The 24,447-nt window shown below is 39.9% G+C and overlaps 2 protein-coding genes across 4 annotated transcripts in view; one reads left to right on the plus strand and one right to left on the minus strand.

Annotated features, from left to right (window-relative positions):
- BZW2 (basic leucine zipper and W2 domains 2) overlaps positions 1-20,920 on the minus strand; it is a 50,937-nt gene extending 30,017 nt beyond the window's left edge. Inside the window, exons 1-2 of one of the 3 annotated variants that reach the window (XM_006211729.4) lie at positions 20,765-20,920; positions 4,318-4,382 (exon numbers count right to left, since the gene is read on the minus strand). In XM_006211729.4, the coding sequence (XP_006211791.1) occupies positions 4,318-4,375 (58 nt within the window). In that variant the 5' untranslated portion in view covers positions 4,376-4,382; positions 20,765-20,920. Of the gene's footprint in view, positions 1-4,317; positions 4,383-15,777; positions 15,797-20,748 lie in introns of those variants that run through there. The other 2 variants (XM_006211730.4, XM_072964898.1) reach the window with 2 other exon arrangements.
- A 341-nt stretch (positions 20,921-21,261) lies between these two features.
- Positions 21,262-24,447, plus strand: part of ANKMY2 (ankyrin repeat and MYND domain containing 2) — a 32,862-nt gene continuing 29,676 nt past the window's right edge. The window contains exon 1 of the mRNA XM_006211731.4: positions 21,262-21,544. Coding sequence (XP_006211793.1) covers positions 21,478-21,544 — 67 coding nt within the window. The 5' untranslated portion in view covers positions 21,262-21,477. The remainder of the gene's footprint in view (positions 21,545-24,447) is intronic.

The following is a 24,447-nucleotide window of genomic DNA, read 5'->3' on the forward strand; positions in this document are numbered from 1 at the left end:
TAACTGTGCCCCGTGGGACGAACTCACTGGCAAGCAGAGGAAGTCTCCTTCCCTACTCAGGGTCTAGCCAAAGGGTAACTCTCCTCCCACCTTGAGAAAAAATTCCCTTTCCTTTAATATGAAAACATGAGAAGTAAAAAGACCACAAGCTGTTTATAAGCCTCGTGACCAGCTTCCAAAATTTACTGAGGCCATTCCACAATGGCGCCCCAACGTGCTTGGATGATGACACAGGTGGTAAAAAAACAGACTCTGGTGATTTGAAAATTATAAATTCAAGGCACTGGAAAATATGAGTTGGTAAATAAGGGAAAATCCAGACTAAATTACCAATTCACACAGAGGGCTTTGTTTTGGATGTAAGAGACAACTGAAAAACTTTCGTTTGTAAAAAGGCCTTCATCCTCCAGTTACAGTTTTCCAAAAGCAAAAAAAAAAAAAAAAATGGTAGCAAATCCATAAAGATTTGCTAAGAAAGAGGAAGAGTAAAAGGAGGAAGATAGCATATCATAGCCAGAGATATTTCAACAGTGAGTAATAATGCATTAGGTCAAAATGACCATGCATAGCTTGGGAATCTGAAAAAGTCATGTTGGTTGGCAAAGTTTACTAATTCTTTTGCAGGCTGAAAAACAAAGCTCCCACCTGCTAAGATAAGTGTCCATCTAGAGGAATACATAATTCCTGTACAGGAAAATGGCAAGAACATTAATGGAGGTTTGGGAAAATAAGATACTATTTTACCCAAAGGTTCTTTATCATCTGAAACAACAAACAGTATATATGATTTGTATTTTATCTGAAGACAATGTGGCAGAAATACTAAGAAAATCCTAACAAAAATATGCCTTTACTTCCTTGAGTTTCCATTTGCCAGGTCAAACCTCCCTTGAAGTGGCAAGTGCACAATTAGGGTCTCAAATTTATTCTGTATTGGTGAATCACAAGTATGACACTGGAGTTAGTCATAATCACTCTTGCACTGACATAAAGAAACAGGCCTATTTCTGACACTCAGGTATGCCTGTAGATTGCTTTCTTTAAGAAGTATGGTAACTGGTTAATACAGCATTTGTTCAACCTGTTAATTAAATGATCATTCACATAACCTACATCTCGTTCTGAAGGTCACTAAGGCGCAGCAAGTGAATAAGAACTGTCAGGGGTTTTCTAACTATGCACAGAGATTTACATGTATATTTCAACATTTAAAGATTTACTTGATTAGTTACGAAGACTACTAATTATAAATCTAGGAGTGATCTGAAATCACCAACACAGATCTAAAGTCTCAGGAAGAAACCTGAGTACATGGTCACTCTGAATGCAGTTTGGTCATTTTTTTCCTCTCTTCTTTTTTCACTATTTTTTAATCCAATTTCTCTACAAAATTTACAGGGAGGCCAGTCCAATTATTAAATATTCCATTTAGCTAAGCATAACCATAGCTCAGGGGAGAAGGATTCATCCTTTCAGATACCAACAAGTCAGATTAGAAAACACAACTTCTTTGGAGAAAATATTATAAATAAGATGTGCATATTTCATAAAGGATAAGAGATTCTGAATGAAGTTCTGTACTATGTGTCCTATCATAATGCTCAATTTTGATGTTAAGCAAGAAGAAATAGATTTTAATGCTAACTTGGCACAGAAGCGCATTAGCTTTGATAGGAAATAGTTTCAAACTGCAGACAGATCTTCAGAAGACAGCCTATCTAAATGACCTTGAAGTGTCCTCAGCAGGCTTTTTTTCTCAGCCCTACAAAACTGCCAACCATATATCTGCAGTCGGCTCCAATATAAGAGTAAAAGAAAAACCAAAGCACAACAAATCGTCAGGAAGCAATTCACTACTATGAAAAGCAAAACAACCCAGGTTGACTCCATTTTTTTTCCCCCAGTTTGGCACAAAATGGCTCAAGTGCTGCTTTAATCCTCTACAGACCTGAGTTATATAAATCTAGATCAACTGACAAATGATATGTAACATATTTCTGGGCAGCTCCCTCTGAGTCCTCCCGTAGCCATAAGACGCAGGCACAATCTTGCCCACCGAATGAATCAGAGGCAAACCAGTTCAGCATCAGAGGAAACCTTTCCGGTTCAAAACTAAAGACTGACCGCAAGGGCCAGTTTACTCGCTGAATCGTGTCTGTGGTTGTGCAGTACATCCTTGGACCAGCTCCTGGCTCTTGAGCTCAGCTACCGTGAATCAGCGTCACACTAATAAAGATGACTAAGCTGGAGATCCAGGTCTGAGATTAACACGTCCCCTTGGCGGGCAGGCGGGGGCAAACCTTTCCTCACCTCACCGTCAGGCATACATTAAATGTTATCACATTACTAGGAACAACAATACCTTCACTCTAATTAGGTTTCTGATTCAGTCCTTTTGCAATCATCCACGTCATTTATTTTTTTCAGACAGCTTTAAACAATGAGACAAAGAATACACGCTGGTTGGAGCACCTTGTATTGATATCTACTTCCAGATTTCAGCGGGGAACTGTAGTGATGGACACAGCTTATACAAGGACTAAATATAAGGAGGTGGTTCAGGTTATATTTAGCTTATGAGGATGTCAAAGATGCAAAAAAAATTGTTTAAAAAGAATAGCAGAAGACAGAAATACTGCACAAAACAACCATTGCTTTGGTTTTTAAAATCATTTTTAATTTTCATTTTTTAGTGGGAATGTAAGGCTTTGTGGCAGGCAGCATTTATAGTTAAATTTAGCTTTACTGCTTACCGAGTGACACTTGCTATCTTTTCTAATACAAATAATCTATTGTATTGAGAGTTCTTTTCTTTCTACGTGACCATTCTCACCACTTAAGGGCATTCATTGCAAGAAAAAGTCAGTTGCAGGCACCGCCTCAATGCTGGAGATACCAAACGCACGTGACTTGGCTTATCACTTCAACAATTGAGCATTCCATGACCACTACAGGGCATTACGCTTCATAATCAGCAATGAGGCCTTCAGAAAGATATTTAATCATCCTTTATCTTTACACTGGATTCTTCCTTAAATGTTGTTCAGTCACTCTCCTCAGTGTTAGTCAACATAATAATTTCACACTGTTTCCTGTTTTAAAAAAGCATCACTGTCAAGTTTTGGCTCAACTATTCTTAAATCCAAGAGGATTTCTACTTAGTTATGCAAAACTGATTAAATATTTTAAAAAATTAAAATTCTTTACACAGAAAGGATGGTAGGATGAACATAACATAAAAAGAAGTCACCCGCACATATAGAAATTGTACCCCTATCATCACACTAGGTATACCACTACTCTCCCCACAACAAAAGACACTTGAAAATATCCTGAGTCTTAAAGATATTTATGGTGGTAAATTTAATTTGACTTCCTAAATTCTAAAAAGGTTAAAACTCTTCAATATCTCTTTCCCTAATTTATTCTTCTCTTAGTTTTACCGTCTTGGCTATGAACATTTTCTTAAAAACACAAAGCAAAAACCAAATGCAGACACTATGTCAAAAACTGTAAAATTTATCAGTTGCCTTTACAGCCTCACACGAGAGTCAGGTAAACTGAACAGATATAATGCTCTTCATTTTGTAGACAAAAAGACACAAAGCTCAGACCAATTGAATGACTTGTCCAAAATCAAACACCTAAGAAACCGGCAGTTTTGAGGCTTGAATGCAGAACTTCAGACTTTACAGCCAGAGCTTAGAGAGACAGGAATTAGTGACGTTAGTCGGAAACAAGGATAATTCTAATCCTTTTCTGTGGAATTAAGAAACCTCATCTAAAATTGCAGTCGGGAGAGGCCTGTAGGGGGAGCTCTCACACTCGGCCATGCATCATCAATTGCTCTAAACTAGAAGAGCCTACATCTCTTGTGTCTCCAACAGAAAGGCAATGCCTGCTTCACTGCCCAGTAGGAAGAAAACTTCTCTACACCCAACCACCCCAGCCTATCAGAGCCTAGCCTATCAGCCCATCAGAGACTGTAACAGCCCAACCAATGACAAGCCTACCTACTTTGGACCCCCAGCCTCCTCCAAGTACTCCTGGGTTATTACAGATCCCCTCATCTGCCCCTTTTCCCTATAATAGCAATCTCCCCTTCTCCTTCTCTGATTTGCCCACGGTTCCCCATAGTTTGCATATCCTGAATTGCAATTCCTCTGGGCTATTCCTGAATAAACTTGCTTTTGCTAATGAAATAACTTGGCTACAGTGTTGTTAAAGTTGACATTCTCTAGTCTTATATTATGGTTAGAACTTTAAACGTGCACCCTCACCCCCACCACACACACACAAACACACGGCACAACCTACCCCTTTTCCGAGTTTTGAACCGCTGGCCTGTTAGCACTGGCTTCTGATGCTTATTCATAAAATTTCTGAAAACAAAGAAAATAAAGATTATCCATTTCAAATAAATAACTCATATAAACATATATAGTAATAAGCATATGTTCAGCCTCACCCATACTGAATATACTTTAAAAAATGAAAGTATTTTAACTACTGAACTAGCAAAACGCTTAAAGTTTAATAATATCAAGTGCTGAAAAAAGACACAAGAAAAATAACTAACCACAGACATAAACTTTGGTATAGAGGATAAACTCCACGCAGTACTTTTGGGAAGCATTTGGTGAACATCTATAAACACTTACATGTGCATAACCTGTGGTTCAGCAATCCCTATTCTACAGCGATACCCACACAAGTATGCAAATATATGCGTGTGTATAAAAGAATTTAGTTGCAACATTGTCGGATGCATAAAAAATGAAAGTTGAACACCCGTAAAACCATCTCTGGTTCAGTAAGTTATAATAAGCCATCAAATGGAACTACGAAGCTTTACAAAATAAATTAGATACAAATGTACTACATTTCTGGCCCTGGCTTCCTCTCTGATTGTTTCCTACACACATCTACCTCTCTTCCCGTCACTTACTGTCCCAACCACACTGCCCTCATGTTATTTCCAAGAATGCTATGTTCTTCTGGGAAGGCTCTTTCCTAAGCCATTCATGTGGCTTTACTCTCTGCACTCACTCAAATGCCTCCTTTTCAGAGGCCTTTCCTGATCATCCTGACTAATGAGGCTGTATCTCTCTCCCTCCCTCTTTTTCTCTCTCTCTCCCTCTTTTTCTCTCTCTCTCTCCCTCTCCCCTTACCCAGCTGTATTTCTCTCCATAGTCCTTATCAGCACCTGCCATTTTATTATTATCTGTTTGCCAGTCTATTCCCCCCATGAGAGTGTAACCCCCATGTGGGTAAGGATTTGGTAGGTTTTACTCAATACTTTATCTTTAGCACCTAAAACAATCCTGAGTAGAGAATAAGCCTTTAAAAAATAATTGTCAAATAAACTGCTGCACTGATAAGCAAAAATGTTCAAGGCATACTGTGAACGGAAAAAAGCAAGTTGAATGAAGGAGCGTAAAGCGTAATTTTTTCGGTTAAAAAGGGGTACATATTAACATTTGCTTTTCTATGTAAGAAACACTTAAGAAAGATAAGAAATTGTTAGTGGGTTTCTCAGTTGTTTACATCGGAGGATGAGAGTTTGGGTATTTTAAACTCTTCTACTGGATTTCATATATGCTTTAAAATATCATCAATTATCTCTTTAAAAAAGTGAAAAATCTGCTCTACAAGACCTTTTACAAATTGAGAATAGCCTTGTCGGCATAAATATTCTAATCTGAAAGTATGTCTAGATTGCCTAAATTATGAAGACAGAACAATTAAGATAATGTCAAGCAAATTATGACCTTTCAAAGGTTTTTAAAACTGATTTGAAACGTCTAGATTTTCTCCATTAATTACCCCATCACACAATTAAGAAAATTTGCAATATTCCAGTAAACTATTGAATTATATCTCAAAATTTAAGAGAAATCCTTAAGAATATGAAAAAATTATTATTCAATTTAAGTGCCAAAAACTTCCTTCCCACCCCGTGAGAGGAGAAACCTCTATCTTCATATGGAAAGCAATCTGTTTATCACTGAAAACTTTAATCACAATTTTTAAAGTGAAGCTCATTAAAAATAAAGTAACAAAGCCAAAAAGTAATTTATTTTATGGTTTAAGTAGAGAGAATTTTTATCAATCCTATAAAGGAAAGTGAACTAACTATATTGTGCTTTGAGATATAATGGTGACTAAGCCAGATTCTGTGCCCTCGAGAAGCAGAGCCCAGCAGAAGAATACCAAACATTTAGAGCACGATGTGACAGGTACACAACAGGACACACCCAGACCGAGGCTGAGAGGTGACAGACTGCAGCGTGTGTATGGGGCAGCAGCTACATACTCAAATAGCTACAAATGTAATAAACTTCATGAAATCTCATTTCATTTGACAGATGTTGGAAATAAGAGTTTCTAATGCATTATTTATACCCACTGTAAAAGTCTTTCATTCAGAATTTGCACCGTTGGCATCCTCAACAGATCACTCTAGATCAGCAAACATTTCATTGGGGCACAACTAAACGAATACACATGTGCGTTGTCTTGTGTTAGCAAAGAAAAATACCTATTAAAGATTATGGGTCTCGTACGGAGATACAAAACCAAAACTAGAGCCCGAGTAGCCTGGAACTTCTCTGGGAAGCACACACGCAAGGCAGGACCTACCCCCTGCCAAAGATTTTTCATTTTAGAATTAAAAAATATTTTTAAAGTGTAAGCCCTCTCTAAAAGACTTATTTTAGGGTCTAGAATATAAACACATAGAATCCCCTCATTAACTCTACCTTTACACTTTGTTTCTATTTTTCTGCCAATGGAGAATACCCCCAAACACAGCTTACCTATGAGAGAATTATTTTATTTAAAAATATCACTTATAAGTGGAATCTTAAAAAAAAATACATATGAACTTATTAACAAAACAAAAACAGAAACAAACTTATGTTGGGGGAAGGGGGTGGGAAGGGATAAATTGGGAGTTCAAGATTTGCAGATACTATTATATATAAAATAGATAAACAAGTTTATACTGTATAGCACAGGGAACTATATTCAATCTTACAGTAACCTATTATGAAAAAGAATATGAAAATGAATATATGTATATATATGTACGACTGAAACATTATGCTGTACACCAGAAACTGACACATTGTAAACTGACTATACCTTAATTAAAAAAAAAATTCTTAGCTCTGTTTATACTGTCTTCAGACCTAAACCCAAAAGTTTATTTCTTCATAGCCCAGTTATGTGGGCTTATTTTATAACATATTTATATTTATAACATATTCCTCAACATATTTGATGTGGAAAATAACATAAGAATAGGTGAACATGAAAAAAGTATGCAAAGATGTTGATGTACACAACACCAAAAATTAAAACAAACAAACAAACACAGAGACTCACCTACTGGTATTGAAAGACTAAATGAAGATACTCTGCGCACCAAAAGTCTCTACCGTTTAGCTGTTACTATTTAGAGTAGAGGCTTGGCTTCCCTCTAAATTTAGCTCTGGGTGCTACATTATAATCTGCTCCAGTGAGGGTCAGCCTTTATAAGGCACTCACTGGAGCCCTGGCCGAAGAGCAAGGGCACTTTGAATAAGAAACTGTGCTGGCTTAAACCTGGGAAAGGAGCGAAGAAAGAGTAACAAAGACAGTCCTATGAGGCCAGTGCCAAAGGCTTACTTTTATCACGTTGCATTACAATTTACAAGTTGAAACCAACTAAGTAAACATCATGATGATGTGGCTTCCATTCAAAAAACTATAACCCAAACACTCACAGACAAAATAAGCTCCTGTCCCACCAAAATGGAAAAGCTCCTTAGTTCAAAACAGTATTAAAAATAAAATTGTATGTAAAATGGTAACACAAAATGATTTAAGTATTTCACGTGTCATCTAGGAGACTAAATTTCTTGGCTATTTTATGAGATGAAAGAAGACCATAAAGATACTAAAATAATCCAATCAATTAGAAACCAAGTGTTCTATGAACGAAATAAATGTTTGAATCAATTTATATTTAAATCTGAATGGAAAGGTTTAACTGAAAGCTTTTTAGATCTAACGTGTTATGTACATTTCACTCCACTTCACTTTATTAATCTTCTAACTTCCCTCATGCCCTTTTCACATTCCATCCCTTACTGCCAGCCTGACTCTGGGCCCCAGTGTGACAATGGGCCAGCAGTACAGGAGGGTCTCACAGCCACTGTGTGCTAATTCTGCCCCTTGCCCTGCCCACCTTGAGTAGATTGACACCTGCATGCTGTCTTACCTAGTACTGGTCTTTAATTCTCTCCATTTTGAAAAGTGTCTGATGTATCAGAGAAGCACTTACCTTCTAGTTGCTCCTCCTGGGGGATGACTGTTGACGGGATGATAAGCAGTCTTACAGAAGGCATTTTATACACTAATTAATGCCATGCACATAATAACTATGCTAGCCAAACAACCTCAACATTAAGAGTATGTATACTCTGAACTGGGGTCATAATCTTTTTCTACAAGCAGACAGAAAGAAAATATTTCAGACTCAGTGAGCCACACAACTTCTGCTCCAACTCCTCAATTCTGCTGTTATAGCCTGAAAGCAGCCATAGACAATATGTAAATAAGTGGCCATGGCTGTATTCCAATAAAACTTTATTTACAAAACAAATGGTGGGTCAGAATGGACCCCCAAGTTGGAGTTTGCCAACACCCATTCTAGACAGGTGTATCCAACAGAACTGCCTGTGATGGTGGCAATGTTTGTATCTGTACCATCTAACCTAGCTACTAGACATATGTGGCTATCGGGCGCTTGGAGTGTAACTAGTGTGACTGAGGAACTAAATGTCTAATTTCATTTAATTTTCATTAATTAAAATTAAAATTGAAATACCCAACATACAGGTGGCTATCATGTTGGGCAACCCAGTTGGAAAGCATTCCTTGTGACCAAACACACCATAGGGAAGAAGACTTCTAATTCTAAGATGATAAAAATTATAGGGCAACAATGTTACCCCCAAGTATAAAGTGTACCATTAAGATACAATAACACCAGCACACAAAACTCAAAATATAATGGAGCCATTTCACCGCAACATTCTCAGGAAGGATGTACTCTGTGTTTAGGGACAAGTTTCAAGAATTACCTTTTATTCTATATTCCAAATGGGTGAAATAACTTACCACAAAAAGAATTAAAAACTGCCCATAATTATAAGCTATTCTCCTTTCTATTAAGGCTAAAATTGCAAGACCAAATATCATAAAATCCCGTACAAAAAAGTCATATCCAGGAATCATCTGGGTTGATAACATTGTAGCATCATTCTCTCGAAAGAAAAACAAAATAATCAAATTGCTCTCTGAAAGTTTAAATTATGAACACTCTAAATAAGCTAAATATATACCTATAATACACTATACAATTCTGTTGTTCAGAATAACACTAGCTTGTTCAGTGTCCTTATCATGATTCGGTACCAGCCTCTCTGGAATCCAGATCACCCAGCATCTACAAGCTTTATTATATCTCCTAGCAAATTCTATGTAAGCTTTAGTATTTATAATAATCGAAAAAAAGACATTAAAAATATAAAATAACAAATAGCCTACCTATAAAAGAAAAATGTTTCTAATTCAAATATTTCTTAAATACAAAAATATCACTATTACATTCACATCCCCTTCATTCTTATAATTAATGATATAAAAGAATAAAAAAACTCTCTTTAAAGAGCACAAAATTTAATAATAGTTCTCTCCTCAAACTTTTACGATAGTTCCCAGCCAGGGTCATTAATGGTGGAAACTTAAATTGTGCTAAGCAACAACCTTAAAAGGAAAGAATGATCAAAGTCCAAAGGAAGTATATTGTGAAAAAAAGTGCACTTAGAGTTAACTTTGATCACCTAAATCTTCCTTAAGACATAAAGGCATCATGATAAAATTTCATTATAAAATTTACAAAATTGTTTCACTTCTTAATTTATCTGAATACTTAATGTATCTGAATACTTAATCTTTCTGAATACTGATTTTTGCTTCCCTTTCAATTAAAAATAGAAATATACCAGAAATTACACTTTAAGTATCAATGTACAACCACTTCATTGAAATGAATTAAGACAATTAATTATATGTCACTTATTTCATCTCAATGAAGTTATTTTCAAAAACTTTCAAGAGGCATAAATTAACTCCTACTTTCACTCTACTTATCACTTCAAGTCATCTACTGAGTGTAATCTCTAAGAAGTCCCTAGGGCAAGCACATTTCCTTCTCTTCCGCTTTCCCCAGATGGAATCTCCCCGATCCTTCCCTCCCTGACACTGACCAGACTCACCCAGCTTCCCAGAGGGTCTGATTTTGCTGACATCACTCTCATGTCCCAACGCTTCAGAAAACAGAAACCCACATTCACTTACACACATTGTGGCATACTTTTACTTTCAGAAGACTCATCCTTCAAATATTTTGGACATTTTAATGTCCTAAAATCTCTGTTCTAGATAAGCTAAGACTCTTAGAATTTTTGTCTACAGGACAACAGGATGGCGATAACTGCATATTTACAACATTCCAAGTTTTAAATTCTGGGAATTTAGAAGAAATCACCATTTCTTAAAACAGAGAAATAGTCAAGGATTCAATATCTAGCTGTGGTTCAAATGTATTTATTAATTTATCGAGTATTTGGGGGGTGCTCGTTACATGTCAGACATTGTACTACGGCAGCGGTCTCACTCCAGGGTTAATTTTGTTCCCCAAGGGACATCTGGCAATGTCTGGAGATGTTTCTAAATTTCATTCAGGGAAGATGGGGCAGCTACTGGCATTTAGCAGGTAGAGGCCAGGGATGCTGCTGAACTATCTACAATGCTGGAAGAGAGCCCCTACAACAAAGGATTAGCTGGTCCAAAATTCCAATAGCATCAAGGTTGGAAAACCCTGCACTAAAGAGGAAGTAAAGGTAAGCAAAGTCAGAGATGGGCTTTGCTCTCAAGAATTGCAATTGTGCACACAGGTCTAAACATACCAGGGCAGCAACCAGGCAGATGTTTCCTTGAATGACTTGTTTCTGTTTGACAAACAATAATGTAATTTTAGAGGAAAAAAAACCATTTATCACCCAGTAGCTGTGGTGGGGGCTGATGACAATGGGAGAGGCTATCTATGTATGAGGGTAGAGTGTACGGGAAATCTCTGGACACTTCTCTTAATTTTGCTGTGAAACTAAAATTTCTTTAAAATAATTATGTTAAAAAAAATCAGCAGGGAGGGGTGTCAAATGCCAGAGAGCAAGTCAGTTGATTAAAGCTAATTATGTGTCAAATCCAAAACTGATGGGAGTGTTCATGAGTGTTCATAAGTACACATGGGAATTTAGAAGATAAGTTATTATGGCACGGGGGATTGAAGTCTGTTCCTCTCTTCTCAGCATTTTAATCAAGGAGGAGAAGGACACAGAATCTTCTGGAAAAAAAAACACCCTAGATTGGTACAATTTTGCTTTGGAGCAATTGCTTAAAAAACATGCTAATGGACCTTCAGGAAGTTCTGAGGTGGTGGTGGGCAGGAGTCCAAATGTTTCCTCAGTTACGAGTTCTCTCACCCAAGCCACTCCTGCCCTCATCCTCCCAGGAGGGGACCTGCCCAAGCCTGTCCAGCAGATGAAGCTTATTTGAAGGGTTGCACATACTCACAAAGTTACGTACCATACACAGGCCTATTTCACAACGAGGAGAGCATGAACTGGACAGAAATATCCAAGCCCAGCCTGGTTTAATGGGACACAGCACACTGATGATATGAGACTGTATTCCTTGGTACACTTTTATAGCAGTGGATTGCACAGGTGAGAGGGGGTGAGAGAGAGAGGAAGACTAGCAGAGAATTACAAATTCTCAAGTCTACTTTTTAAAAAGACTTCAACATTTAAAGAATCACTCATTTTTTATTAATTTGCCAAACACACATCTAGCACTAGTCAACAGGGATTTGTGGGGACCAGTCAGACAAGATGCATGGTACTCACTTTCCAGCAGATGGAAGTGTGACCCAAGCACCGCACAGAAAAATCCAGCCATGTGAGTTAACAAGAATTCATGGTCTCCAGTGTATTACAGTACATCAGGTAATAAATTTGAGCTGCAACTGTATTTATTGCTTTAATAATTAAATGTGTGGGTTTTTTTATTAATTTTAACTTATAATTGATATCCCTGAGGCATGCAACACTTTGAAAACCAAGGAACTACCCCCAGGCCCTCATCTCACACTCTGATAAGGCTCTCAGATGTCACATCACTTGCCTGAGGTCATGCATTCCATTCTAACCCTAGTGATACAGCAGAAAAACCGGGACATTACAAACACGGAACAGTCAGGGTCAGAAGCTCAGCCACTGTCTCCATTCAGTGTACTTTTCCAAAGAGCCAGCCACAGTTGTAGGGTAATTATTTATGTGATTCTTGAAGGCCACTTTTTCATTATCTGCCTCATAGATTTTATGGCTTAAAGTTAGACAGAGCGAAGCATAAATATTAATTTTACATCTAGTGCAGCTCTTGGACAAACTGAATTAGCACATGTTACCCCCAAAATGCCAAATAGTTCTCCATGGAGTTCTATTAAGGAAAAAAAATTTGTCTTTAGTGAGAAGATTTCACAGAAATCCTGCCTCTTAGGGACATATAAACAGTAGGAAATTTATGGCTCCATGGTTTCTGGTGCTCCAGAAGCCAGTCATCAAATTGTTTCCCGCAGAGACTCAATCCCAACGCAAACGCCAGCTTCACACTCCTCAACACCAGTGTGACATCCCTTTCTCAGGCCAGCAGTTTCCTCTGTACCATCAGCTTGGGGTTCTCCTTCCTGTTTATAATAAACCCATCCTATTGCCTCGTATACTGAGAAAAACATATGTCACGTTCTTTCTTTTTCTTAGAAATGATCACAAATCCAGGAAGCCGTGGAGGTTAATACAAAAAGCATTAAAGTCCTTTGTGTGAAAAAGCAAAAAAGAAGAGGACGACAGTACATTATACAACTGCTCGCCCCACAGTGGTGTACGAAATATCCTCTGTAGTGCTAAGTTAATACTCCTTATTATTACTCACCTGTGCTCAGTGGCTTTCTTGAGATTTACTTAGAAGTCCTCAAAATAACAGTATTTCTAACAATGATTTTTTTAAAAGTACTCATGTAACATAAAAATAAGTTGAACTATGAAAAGAGAAAACATATTTCTACATTTTCATGGATTTAAGCTATCATTGTTTTGCTAATAGATTATTTCCATAATTAAGAGAATTAAATATAGTAAAACAAAAACCACCAAATGATATATATGACATTAAAAAAATCAAGAAAGAATAATGAAAGCATTGTGCATTTGACGAAAGAATGGTTCATTCAGGGAGTTACCTAAACCTTTTAATTTCAAAGTTGATATATATCAGAATATTTTTTGGCACTCTTCATTCAGCACATGCCAAATCATTCCAGCTGGCATTCAACTGCCCAAAAGATACTTGCTGAAGAGACCTATGGCCCCAGTATAAAGATCAGAGTGAGCTGAAAATGAAAAGTTTTCTCGGGTATATTGCTGATTATTGGTGGATTTTTTATTTTTAAAAAATTTAGAAATTATTCTAAATCATCATGTTTTTTCCCTAATAGTTATAAAGGAAAAGTGTTGTAGAAACTCCTAATGACAACCACTATCTTGCATTAAAATGATTCACATCAAACCCATTACTAAATCCCTGAGTTGCACCTCTCAGGTTTAACTGTTTCAGCAATGCCTTTATTCCATACATTAATAAAAGTAGGAAAAAAAAAATCAGAACAGTCCAACTGGGAAAAAAGTCAAACTGAGAGAATAAGAAGTCCTAAAATTCCTTTAAGGCACTGTATAGATAAAAACAGGTTCCATAGATCAGATATACAGACACATTTTACTTGCAAAATACACTTCACAAAGAATATTCTACTCATTTTATTTTTTAGATGTTTTTGCTATTTATATTCTAGCTATTCTGGATGATTTCAAATCACTTTATATTCAAGGGCAAAATATCCTAGTAAGTATATGATCTTCTCTTCCACTATTTCTTTTCATGTCCATTATTAACTTTCCTGCTGCCACCAATTCCAAAGATACTGGTTTATACTTTTTAATTTAGTCTAGAACATGTGATGTCCCATTTTATAAATTACTGGAGACCAAAAAACAATCCAAGTGTGCTTTAAAATAAAATCTCCCACTTCTATGATTTTAAAAAGTTGACATATTGAAGAAAATATGCCTTTGAATGAAATAATTTCTGGTTCTAGCAGGGCTGGCCATAAAATTATAGCCAGTATTTATTTTGTGTTTATGTTACAATATTTTATGGAGTTGTTTTCTTGGGAGTTGTTCTCCCTGATATGTTCTCCATTTTCTGGCTCGCCTGCCCAAATTCACCAGTTCTTCCAGGCTCTGTTCAATATCTCACTTTCTCCAGTCCTCCCACTGAGCTCCACCCATTCTGGAATCTACAGGGGTGACTATACTGCTCTGACTGGGGCCTGGAGAAGGCGGTGTGGAGGAGGGGCAGAGCTAAGAAGGATTTGAGTAAAATGTGATCTGCGCAAATGGGTGGAGGAGGGCATTCTAGGAGCAGGAAGCAGGGCGGGTGGGGACAGGAGTAACAACAAACACAAAGCTCTAATTTGAACAGAGCTAAAAGAATGCAAGAGCCAGACAGCCACCTGAACAGGCAAAGGGAAGTTCTCAAAGGGGTCTAAAGCAGGAGCTGACAGGGAAGGGCTTTAAGATGGTTACTTTAGTCCTATTGTTTCAGGGACTGGCCGGTCTCCAGGAGGACAGTGTAAGCCTCTTGAGGACAAAGATCATGTCTTATCCTTTGTGACTCACTGAAAATGAATCACACCAAGATCTTTCTTATTAATAAAAAAAAATGTTAATCCTGAAATATAATTATTGGAATTGTATTTTTTATGGAAGCCTGTCTTTAAAAATAATTCTCTTCCAAAATGTAGGAAGATGGGGCTGCGGGCAAATACTGCTGTCTATACAATTTTACTTTAAAATGATTTATGAACTAGACCTCTGTGCTTTTCATATATGTCTTGACTGTAAAAACAGGTAGAATTGGCTGTAAAGATAACAATTAGTTTCTAATATAACATTTTAAAGTTCACAGGGTATCCTCCAAGATCCTCAAAGTCACCCTGAAAGTTTGGTTAGCATCCCTGTTTTATATATGGAGAAAGTGAAAGCAAGAGGGATTGCCTTGGGAAAGGCATCTCATCGCAGAGGCTGGAGCCTTGGTTTTCCCACTCGTACTCTCAGGGCTATAGCTGCGCTTGGCTGTCTCCCAGGGCCCATCCATAATCATTTCCTACCAGGCCAGAAGAGGCTACTTAATGGAACTGCTTTACTCCACAATCAAGAGACCAGGAAGAGATTTTACTCAGAGGCTGATGAATGTAGTTTTCAAGGCTGCTTTGTCCGCTGGGTCTTTCTAACACAGTTCCACAATAGATAACCAAATAACCAGAGATAAATACACCCATTTTCTAGCTTAAATGCATTTATTGGGAAGGCGAATGCTACCTTTTCCCTTCTGATGCAGAAATAGCTTTCTATTTTTAATTACTGGAACAGTTTTATTATACTCAGAGATAAGCGGCACCAGCCTAGTGTTTGAAATTCCACAGTGACAGAGCTAAGATAAATATATGATTTGAAGTTGGATATATGCTAATGTGTCCTTCAACATTACCTGGATTGGCTACACTGTCCTTAGATATCGTGAAGACTTGGCTTTGAAGCCTAATTAAATCTTCTTTGAAAACTCTTTCAACAAAGTCTGGGAAGACATGACATAAATGATATTTTAACAATTCCATGGTGGCATCTGGAAACATTAACAGTAATAAGTCCAAAACATAAAAAAAGAAACTCAAACATCAAGAAATACAAGTTACAAGGTTTCAAGAATCCAGAAAGTCGATATCAAAATAAGCGTTTAGTTAAGCAAACACCAGGGGAGGACCTTGCAGGCACACCCGAGGGTGGTCCTGATTTTCCTGCATGGAGATATTTATCCTAACTCTGCGGCTACTGCTCATAACAGTACCAAAGTCCTCCTTTTTTGGAAATGCCTCCTGACTTTGTTTATGAGGCATAGAAGAAAATTAGTATCTCCACTTCATTTGTATCTTGATTTTCTCAGTTAAATTAAATATATTTGCACCCCTTGTTCAGACTTGTCTGCAAATTACTTTGTCAGTTTTCAAAAAAGATGAAGACTGGCTGCCAGTATGATATTCATTAGCCTATGACACAAGCACTGAGATATGCCACCTACCTTTTAGTTCTATGGAGAAGTTAAAATGTGATGTGAACAGTTTTTGGAAATGGACTGTTCACAAAACAGTCCTCTGCAGATTTCAGTGTAACTCTTTTGACAATTAAATGGATAATTGCATTAGCTAAACACCAAGTACAGAGAGAGAGCATTTGTACTCATACTGCTTTCTTATGTTTTTGTTGTTGTTGTTTAAAGCAGAACAACAATTTCTTACGGGCTATAATATTTTCAAATTTTTTTAAAAAAAAGTTTCATTATAGAAAATTTCAAACATACCCAAAAGCAGAGAGAACAGTCTAATGAAGTCAACGTACTCATTGCCGGGCTTTAATCATTAATAACAGTCAACTTTATCTCATTAATAGTCTTACTCAGGCTCTGATCCCCAATGTCACAAAGTTATACTGAAACAAATCTTAGATGTCGTATCATTCCCTCTTTAAATATTTCAGTATATATCTCTAAAAGGGATCTTTTAAAAATATAACAATACTATTTTCAGAACTAAAAATAAAATTCCTTAATCTCACCAAATATCTGCTCAGTAAAGAAATGTACCTAAGAAAGTCAAATGTCAAGGAAAAACATTACCCCCAAAGATACAACACTCGAAAATCAGCTGTTCCCCTGCAATAAAAAGTAAAGAGCATTCTCTTCAAGCAGCGAGCTGAAGGTCGGGGGCTTTAATGGAGGAATCAAGGAATGGTTTGCAAAATTTGTAACATGTGCATGTGAACAGTTTTTTTTTCTTGGTTGATAGTATTCATCAGAATGTCAGGCAGCTTGAGACTGAAAACATTTAAAGACCTTCTGCCCTTGGTTATGGTTGTGTGTGCTTAGTGCCACATCACCTCCCATTGCCAGGAAGGATTAGTCAAGAAGGGAAACAAATCCACCTAAAATAACTTAGAGATCAAACTGAACTCAACTCAGCATGTACTGAGCCTGCATTAGATGTGAGACACTGAGTTACAACCTTGAGAAGCAAAGGTAAATTAGTCCTTATTAATTCACAATCTAGAAGGAGAAGAGATCAAGTCGATTAATCACAACTAAACTAGAATGTCATGCGAAGGGCAACTGCTTTAGGATATTTTCATGGGGATCTGGATGAAGAAGCAAAGCTGTAAATCGAGGGATGTAGTGGGTGGGGACCAGAGCACGTAAGAAGATGGGAGAAAATGAGAGGATGTTAACAATTGTACCAGCCACTCCTGAGGAAGGGTTTTTCTTATCATCCTTGCTGAGGGACATGAATAAATGCGTTTACTCTGTATTTTCCTCCCTGGATGGGGTGGGAGGGGGGAATCAGGAAAGCTAGAGAGAAGAGGTAACATGGGTATCTCGACAGTTGGGCAGTTCATCAGATCTGGGAAGGAGAGAAAGATTCAGTAAAGAGGGAAGGGAGGTCATTCCAGGAAGAGAAAAGCAGGAACCAAGGGTTGGAAATTACTGGCATGTTAGGGAACCAGCCGTGTGGTGACCTTAAAGCAGAGTGTGTGGGAGGAGCTGGCTGACTGGAAACACCGGAAACACTGGGACCAGAAGCTGGAGCCTTCTAGGCCAGACCAGAGTCTCTATTCTGTGGCCGGTGGACAGCCATTGACATGTTTTCAGTGAATCAGTCCCATCTTTACAAAGTAAGTCTCACCCTTAGGTGGATGATGGGCACTCAGTGTTTATTGAACTGGTGGTGTCTTGAACAAGCTGGATGGGGCGATGAGAGGGAAGCAGGCTACTTAGGAATGAATCCATTGCCACGGGCCAGGAGAGGTCTAGGGTGTTTGCAGCAGAAAAAGAGATGAGGGGGACACCTATAAGAACTTCAAACATCACAGAAATCATTATTTTTAAAAAGGTGAAGAAATAAGCAGAGGAGAGACTAACGCATCATATAAATGCTATTACACAGTGTGGAAGTGTGTTAGTATGCTCCCATTTCTGCTACAAAAAAAAAGTAGAAATACACTTATAAGCCATAAACACATACAACTTCTTAGGAAGAGTATGAGAAAAATTGACACCACTGGTGGTAAGGCATGAAGAAGAAACTGGGGAAAGAGGTAGGAGTCTTCTGTACCTTTGGCATGCTGAACCACGTGAATGTATTACCTATTAGCTAAGGAATATAAAATATCCCCCTCACTCACCCTCCCACATAGATAGAGAATACTGAAAAGAGAAAAGGTTTTGGAGACAGATCTAGGTTTCATTTCTGGCCCTGACACTTCCTATGCGGCTGTGGGCAAATTAACTTCTTTTTGCTTGTCCTCTGATTTTCAGAAATAGAGGTAATATTGGCTAATTCCTGGGTCACTATAACAATGATTAAACTAATCCTATACAAACCATCTGGTAGAATATCTGACACAGACTAAACACTCAATCAGTAGAAGCTATTTTACTATCAAAAAACTTCTTTGATGTGAATGTATTTTTAGTACCAAAAAAGTTCCCTGATCTACTCTAAGTTCTGCTTACTAGCTAATCTTACTCCTACATTAAATATTAACACTGTACAAAATGATTAATGTAATCCATCTGATGAACACTACCCATTACATTATCTGTTTCTAGAAGTTTAAACTTAACATATTATTTACCTGCACTTCCATGTAGATGTTGTTTTTTCACTTTAAAAGTCATTGGCTCTAGATTTACTGGTCACTCTTCTCAGAGGACTAAATACCAAACAGGAGCCATAAGGCACCAAGAAAATAAACTGCTATCCTCGAGGAACTGACAACCTTGGTGAGACAAACAGGTGTGACCTTCAAGTAACCATGGCCCCAATTTGGCACAAGAGATGGAAATACTGGCAATGAAGTACCCAATTCTGTAACATCCACAGTAAGATGTTAAGTCACACAGTGAGGGAAAGGTTACTCTACAAGCATTTTCATAGGTTTGTGGGTTTCTTCTTCATGATAAGATGTATTCAATCAGTTGTAATTGTGGCAATAACACCATTCTAAGTGTTACAAAAGATGGGTCACTCAAAAGCCTTACTACTTGTTTGAACAGTCACATCATTATGAAAGCATCACCAAACAAAAGTTTCTTTGTTAATACACTGAAATGAGTAATTTCAAACCATTTTCATGTGAGATGTTCAGGCTCAAATCTGCCCCAGCCTGCAAAGATAAAGCCTTAGACAAGAACAGCTGGGATTTGGGGAAATTTGTTTGTTAAAGGCAGGAAATAATAATGATCATCTTTCAGGATTTCAAAAGTGTTGGTGAGTGCTTCCAAAGAATGAAGGTGTAAGACCAGAGGAAAATACATTTCACTTCATATAGGGCACTGGGGGGAGAAAGGGGGGGATGCTTAACAAAAACATCTACATAATTATTTAAGTATTTCTCTTTGAAGGTCTTGGGAGAAACATCAATAGTAGTCTACTGGTAGTCTATAGAGAAACAACAGTAAAAGGTAAACAGGAACGTCTAAAGAAGCTCTCATTGATGCAGTAAATATATTAAGGATGGGCACCCTGGAGGAATGACTGACTTCATATTAGCAAGCAAGTTTCCTGTTTCTGAGCCACAGAAGGGTGCCCACTAGTATTTACCCTCTAGCTTCCTACGGTGGAAGCTTGAGGCTACATATTACAGTTGAATGAAGGTTGGATTAAGTGGCTAATCTAAGGCTATATATAGACAGCAACACCAATTTAATCTCCGCTCCTCCCCCTCCCCTCCCTATTTCCATAAATCTCAAGATCTCAGTTACAAAGAGACTGGGAACTCCAGCAGAACGAAGAGGCCCTTCCTCGCCACCTCCCCGGGCCCCCCAACCCCGGCCCGCGGTCTCTCTTAAACGAAGTATTAATGCAAGTGTAAATTGATTTCAAACATCCTTAACAGGCACCACAGGGCGATCAGATCCAGTTTTCTCCTACAGCTTCTACAGAGGCAGAGGAGATGACAAGTAGTGTGTGTGATTTGGCGGGGTTGGGGGGTGGGAAGAGAACTACCTTCTCCCGAGACAACTCTCATCATGCCTTCACCTCGCTCTCAATGGGGAGTTCTCCTCTCCACCTCACGTCCAAAGCCTCAACCCTGGCTTCCCCGGGAGCTGCATCTGGCGGTGCCACGCATGAGCCGATGCGCACCGCCACTTCCCACCGCGTGGCCGGCCCCTGCCCGCTCTCGGTCTCCCGGGGCGGCCAAATGTGGCGAGTGGCGGGTCTCCACTCCGGGGCACTGATAAGCACTATGTGTGAGGGTAACGGGGTGGAGGGGAGTCTTCCCCACCGAGAGGCAGGAAGCCGCCCCAGCAGGCACATGCTTCCTCCCAGGCACGCTCGGGTCGAGGGGAAGCGCCCGGTGGGGCTCTGGCCCGGGTTGTCGAAGGCTTCTCGGCTCCCCTCTTCCCTACCTGAGTTGCTTCTCACCTGTCCGAGGAGGTAGCGGCGACGCGCGAGACTGGGGACTGCGGCGATTCCGGCAGCAGCGGTGGCAGCGGCGGCAGCGGTGGCGGCAGACAATGGAGGAGTGAAGGACAGACACATTGACATCGACACACGGAGCTCGGCGCAGCTCCGCCTCCCACGCCGCCCCGCCTCTCGGCCCGCCCCCAGCCTGGGCCGCTCCATTCCTGGGGAAATGAAGCGGGGTGTACAGCGAGACCCAGGGACTTCTGCACTCCCTAAGCAGGGATTGCCGAACACGGAACTTCCAGACACAAAACATAATAATTTAGTGTCCCTAAATATCTGAACCGGAAAGGAGACGGTGGAAAACATGTAAGAGGCATTTAACCGCCCCCCACTCAGATTTTCTCCACTTGGTTGTTCCTTCCCAGGCCGCTCCAATGGGAGCGTCTCGCTGCCGCCTTCTGCAGCTCCTCCTCCCAGTCGGGCCAATGATGCGCAGGGGGCGGAGACTACCGCTCGGCCTGCACAGACCGCCTGCTCGGCTCGCCCGAGCTCGCCTGCTGCTCGCCAGCCCGCGGGAGGGAGGAGAGAATTCGAAAGCTTCCGCGGTTGGCTACTCAGTGTCCTGGTCTCAAGTTGCCTAACATTGTGGTTGGCGTCCTTAATACGGACACATCGTTTCTTCTTAATACTTCCAAAGAAACAGAATAGCCTTCAAGCTGGCGGGAGCGATGGTTCACATAAAGAAAGGCGAGCTGAGCCAGGAAGAAAAGGAGCTGCTGGAAGTCATCGCAAAAGGTGTGGGTGCTGGGCTGCGGCGGGGGCGCTGCCAGCCTGGCCCGAGAGGGGAAGGGGGGGCGTGGCGGAGCTCGGGCGGCGCCCCAGGCCCGGCTGACCCTTGCTGGCGATTCTGCGAGGTTGGCACTCGGACTGGGAAACAGCGCTTCTCCCTTTGGTCTGGGGTCCTTTGCGGGGGGCGGAGAGGTGGGGAGGGAGGGGCGCTGCTGGGACAGGAGCGGAGGCTGCAGACGTTCGTCTACTAAATCAGCTTTTGGAAGGGTGCACATTTCCAGGCACCACCTCAGATGATACTGAACGACCAGGGCTGTGGGCCTCAGGATGTTCATCCTTCAATCATCCGAAGGTGATCTTGAGTACAGTCTGTCTTGACGATAGTGGCCTGAGAGTTTCAAATTCTTAGACTGGTGTCTAAAGGGCCGTTTCGACTTCCGGAAGCCGAAAGATCTGGATCCCTCCTGGCTGTCCCCGCCCCCGCTTGGGGGGTGGAGAGAGCTCCTAAGGAGAAGGGTCCTTTATAAGGGCACAGAACTAGGTCTGTACTTTGCTGCATTGAGGGTTCTGCGTCCAGGGCCGTCCTGGCTTCCTTTCAGAAGCCCCCGGCTGACGCAAGAACTCTCAGAAAAGCCGAGAGCTTGCGGAGGCGTCCACACCCCTAGGCGCACTTTGCAGGGCTGCGATCTTTTGATCGCGCTCTTCCGCGCTTCCCCTTCCATTTTCCCAACTGAAGTCCCACTTCCGCCGCTCCAGGTCGTAGGGAGGCCCCAGGGACGAGCCAGAAGCCATGTTTCCCCCTCAGTCTCCGAGCGGACGTCCCACAAGGGTTCCCTGCTAAGGTCCCGTTACCTGGCAGGTGACAACAGCGTGACAACGTGGCTTCTGCACGGTCACCGCGGGATGGAGATGAGCATGGGAACTGCGGGCATTGTTAATGCGGTTGTTTTAAGCTCAAGCATGAGCTTGCCCTCCAAATGCCGAGAGCAACATAGAGGCTTCCCAGTTTCCAGTGTTCTTTATTTCTGAGTAGTCAGGCTCAGATCTGGACCCCCAAAGAGTAAGGCAAAGTTATTCTTCATACTGACAAGAAAAGTCTATACGTAAAGGAGAGAAAAACCGAATTTAAATTCAACAGGTGCTGACCCCATCTGACTCAACAGTTTTAAGTCAGTCACAGCAATGTATTTGTCATGATAAAGAGTTCTTTGCCTAGAACTGTGGGACTTGGAGTTGGTGTAAATTGTTTGTTCTGCACGGTTTTCACTGACCTGTTTGGCACTGCACTTTGTTCTGCCTGTCTCTGGTTAATTTCTCCATGCCTTTGGTGGCTCTGGGATTCAACTCAGCAACCATGTGAGTCTCAGCTCTGTGCCAGGTACCGTGCTGGGCAAAAAAGGAGACAAAGGATCAACTTACAATCCACCATGCATGCAAATTCTGTTTTTAAGCTGTCCAGAGCTATCACTTTCTCTCAAAAGTGTAAACAAGTGAGCAGTCTTATAAAGTGTGTCCCTTCTCTGAAAGGGGCAGGTGGAGTGGAGGAGTCTGTGGTTATATTCTTAGGTGTCCACCAGTTTTTATTTTAAAAGATTAAATAAAGGAATCAATAGGAATCTAGCCTGGTTAGTGCTGTGATTTTTCTGGGCCCAAATTGTGTATCAAGTTGCATAGACACTGTGTTTCACCAATTTAATTAGTCCAACTGATGAGAAAAGACGTGAGATAGACTTAGTATGTGATACGTTCTTGTCAGGTGAAGGGCTGTGGGACATCACCATACTCTTAAAGAAAAGTAGTGGGAGATAAGAGAAAATAATCAACCACAGCCATCCTTTACTGAATGTTGTTATGAGTCTGGCATAAGTCTTAGCACTTTGCATGTATTGATGCATTTAATCTTGATGAGCCAGGAATTATGAGCATTATGAGCGATAGCATGGGATGGTGGTTAACCTTGCAGGTCTGATTTAGAGTCCTACTTCAGTCATTTGCTGGTGATGTTATGTCACCTTGGGCAAATTACTGTTTCTGAGCTTCAGGTTGTCTACCTGAAAAATGGTACCCACCTCACAACATTGATATGAAAATAAAATGAGCTAGCGTATGTTGTTTAAGATATTATTTCTTTTGGCTGTTATTACAAATATGGCAGTTCCTATAGACATGAAACGGAGGAACTAAGAAGTTAAGTAACTTGCCCAGTGGAACACAGGTATGAGTGGCCCAGCAAAGATACCATATGGCCATTATTCCTAGAAATACACTGGACTTGAAAACAAACAAAACAAAACAAAACAAAACAAAAATGAAAAAAATGAAACCAGCACCATAGCGTCCATACCATATCATACTCACTTTGACAGGCAATTTAATTTTAGCAAAACATTATCATCTGTCAAGTTAAATTGCAAATGTTATTGATGTTGTAATTTTGTGTGCATTTAATATGTAAAATAATTTTTGGTTTATACCTGAAGAAAGCTCATAAACAAAATTTGTATTTGTACTCTATGTAAGAAGCATTTTTTTAAGGCAGTGGGTAGAGTTCTTAAATTTTTTTTTCCCCTTTGGTTCATTTCTCAATTTTGAGAAGGACTGGATTAGTCAGTACTAGTACCTGAAACTAACAATAAATTTTCAGCCAAGTGTGACCTGTCATCTTGGCCAATCTGAAATAAACTCAGCAAAATTTTGAGTGTCTCTTTTCTGCCAGTCACTGCTCTCCAGAAGTTAAGCAGATCATAAGTGGAACTTAACAGTCCAGAGAATACCACATGCTACTGGATACTTTTAGAATAATTTCTTCTTCTAAGTGGATTCACATGCTAGATATTCTACAGATTGTTTATTTGTTAGAATGCCAAGAAGACGTTCCAGATGAAACTGAAAACTGTTTCCCACAAATC

Source organism: Vicugna pacos, chromosome 7 (assembly GCF_048564905.1).
Source record: "Vicugna pacos chromosome 7, VicPac4, whole genome shotgun sequence".
Taxonomy (NCBI): Eukaryota; Metazoa; Chordata; class Mammalia; order Artiodactyla; family Camelidae; genus Vicugna; species Vicugna pacos.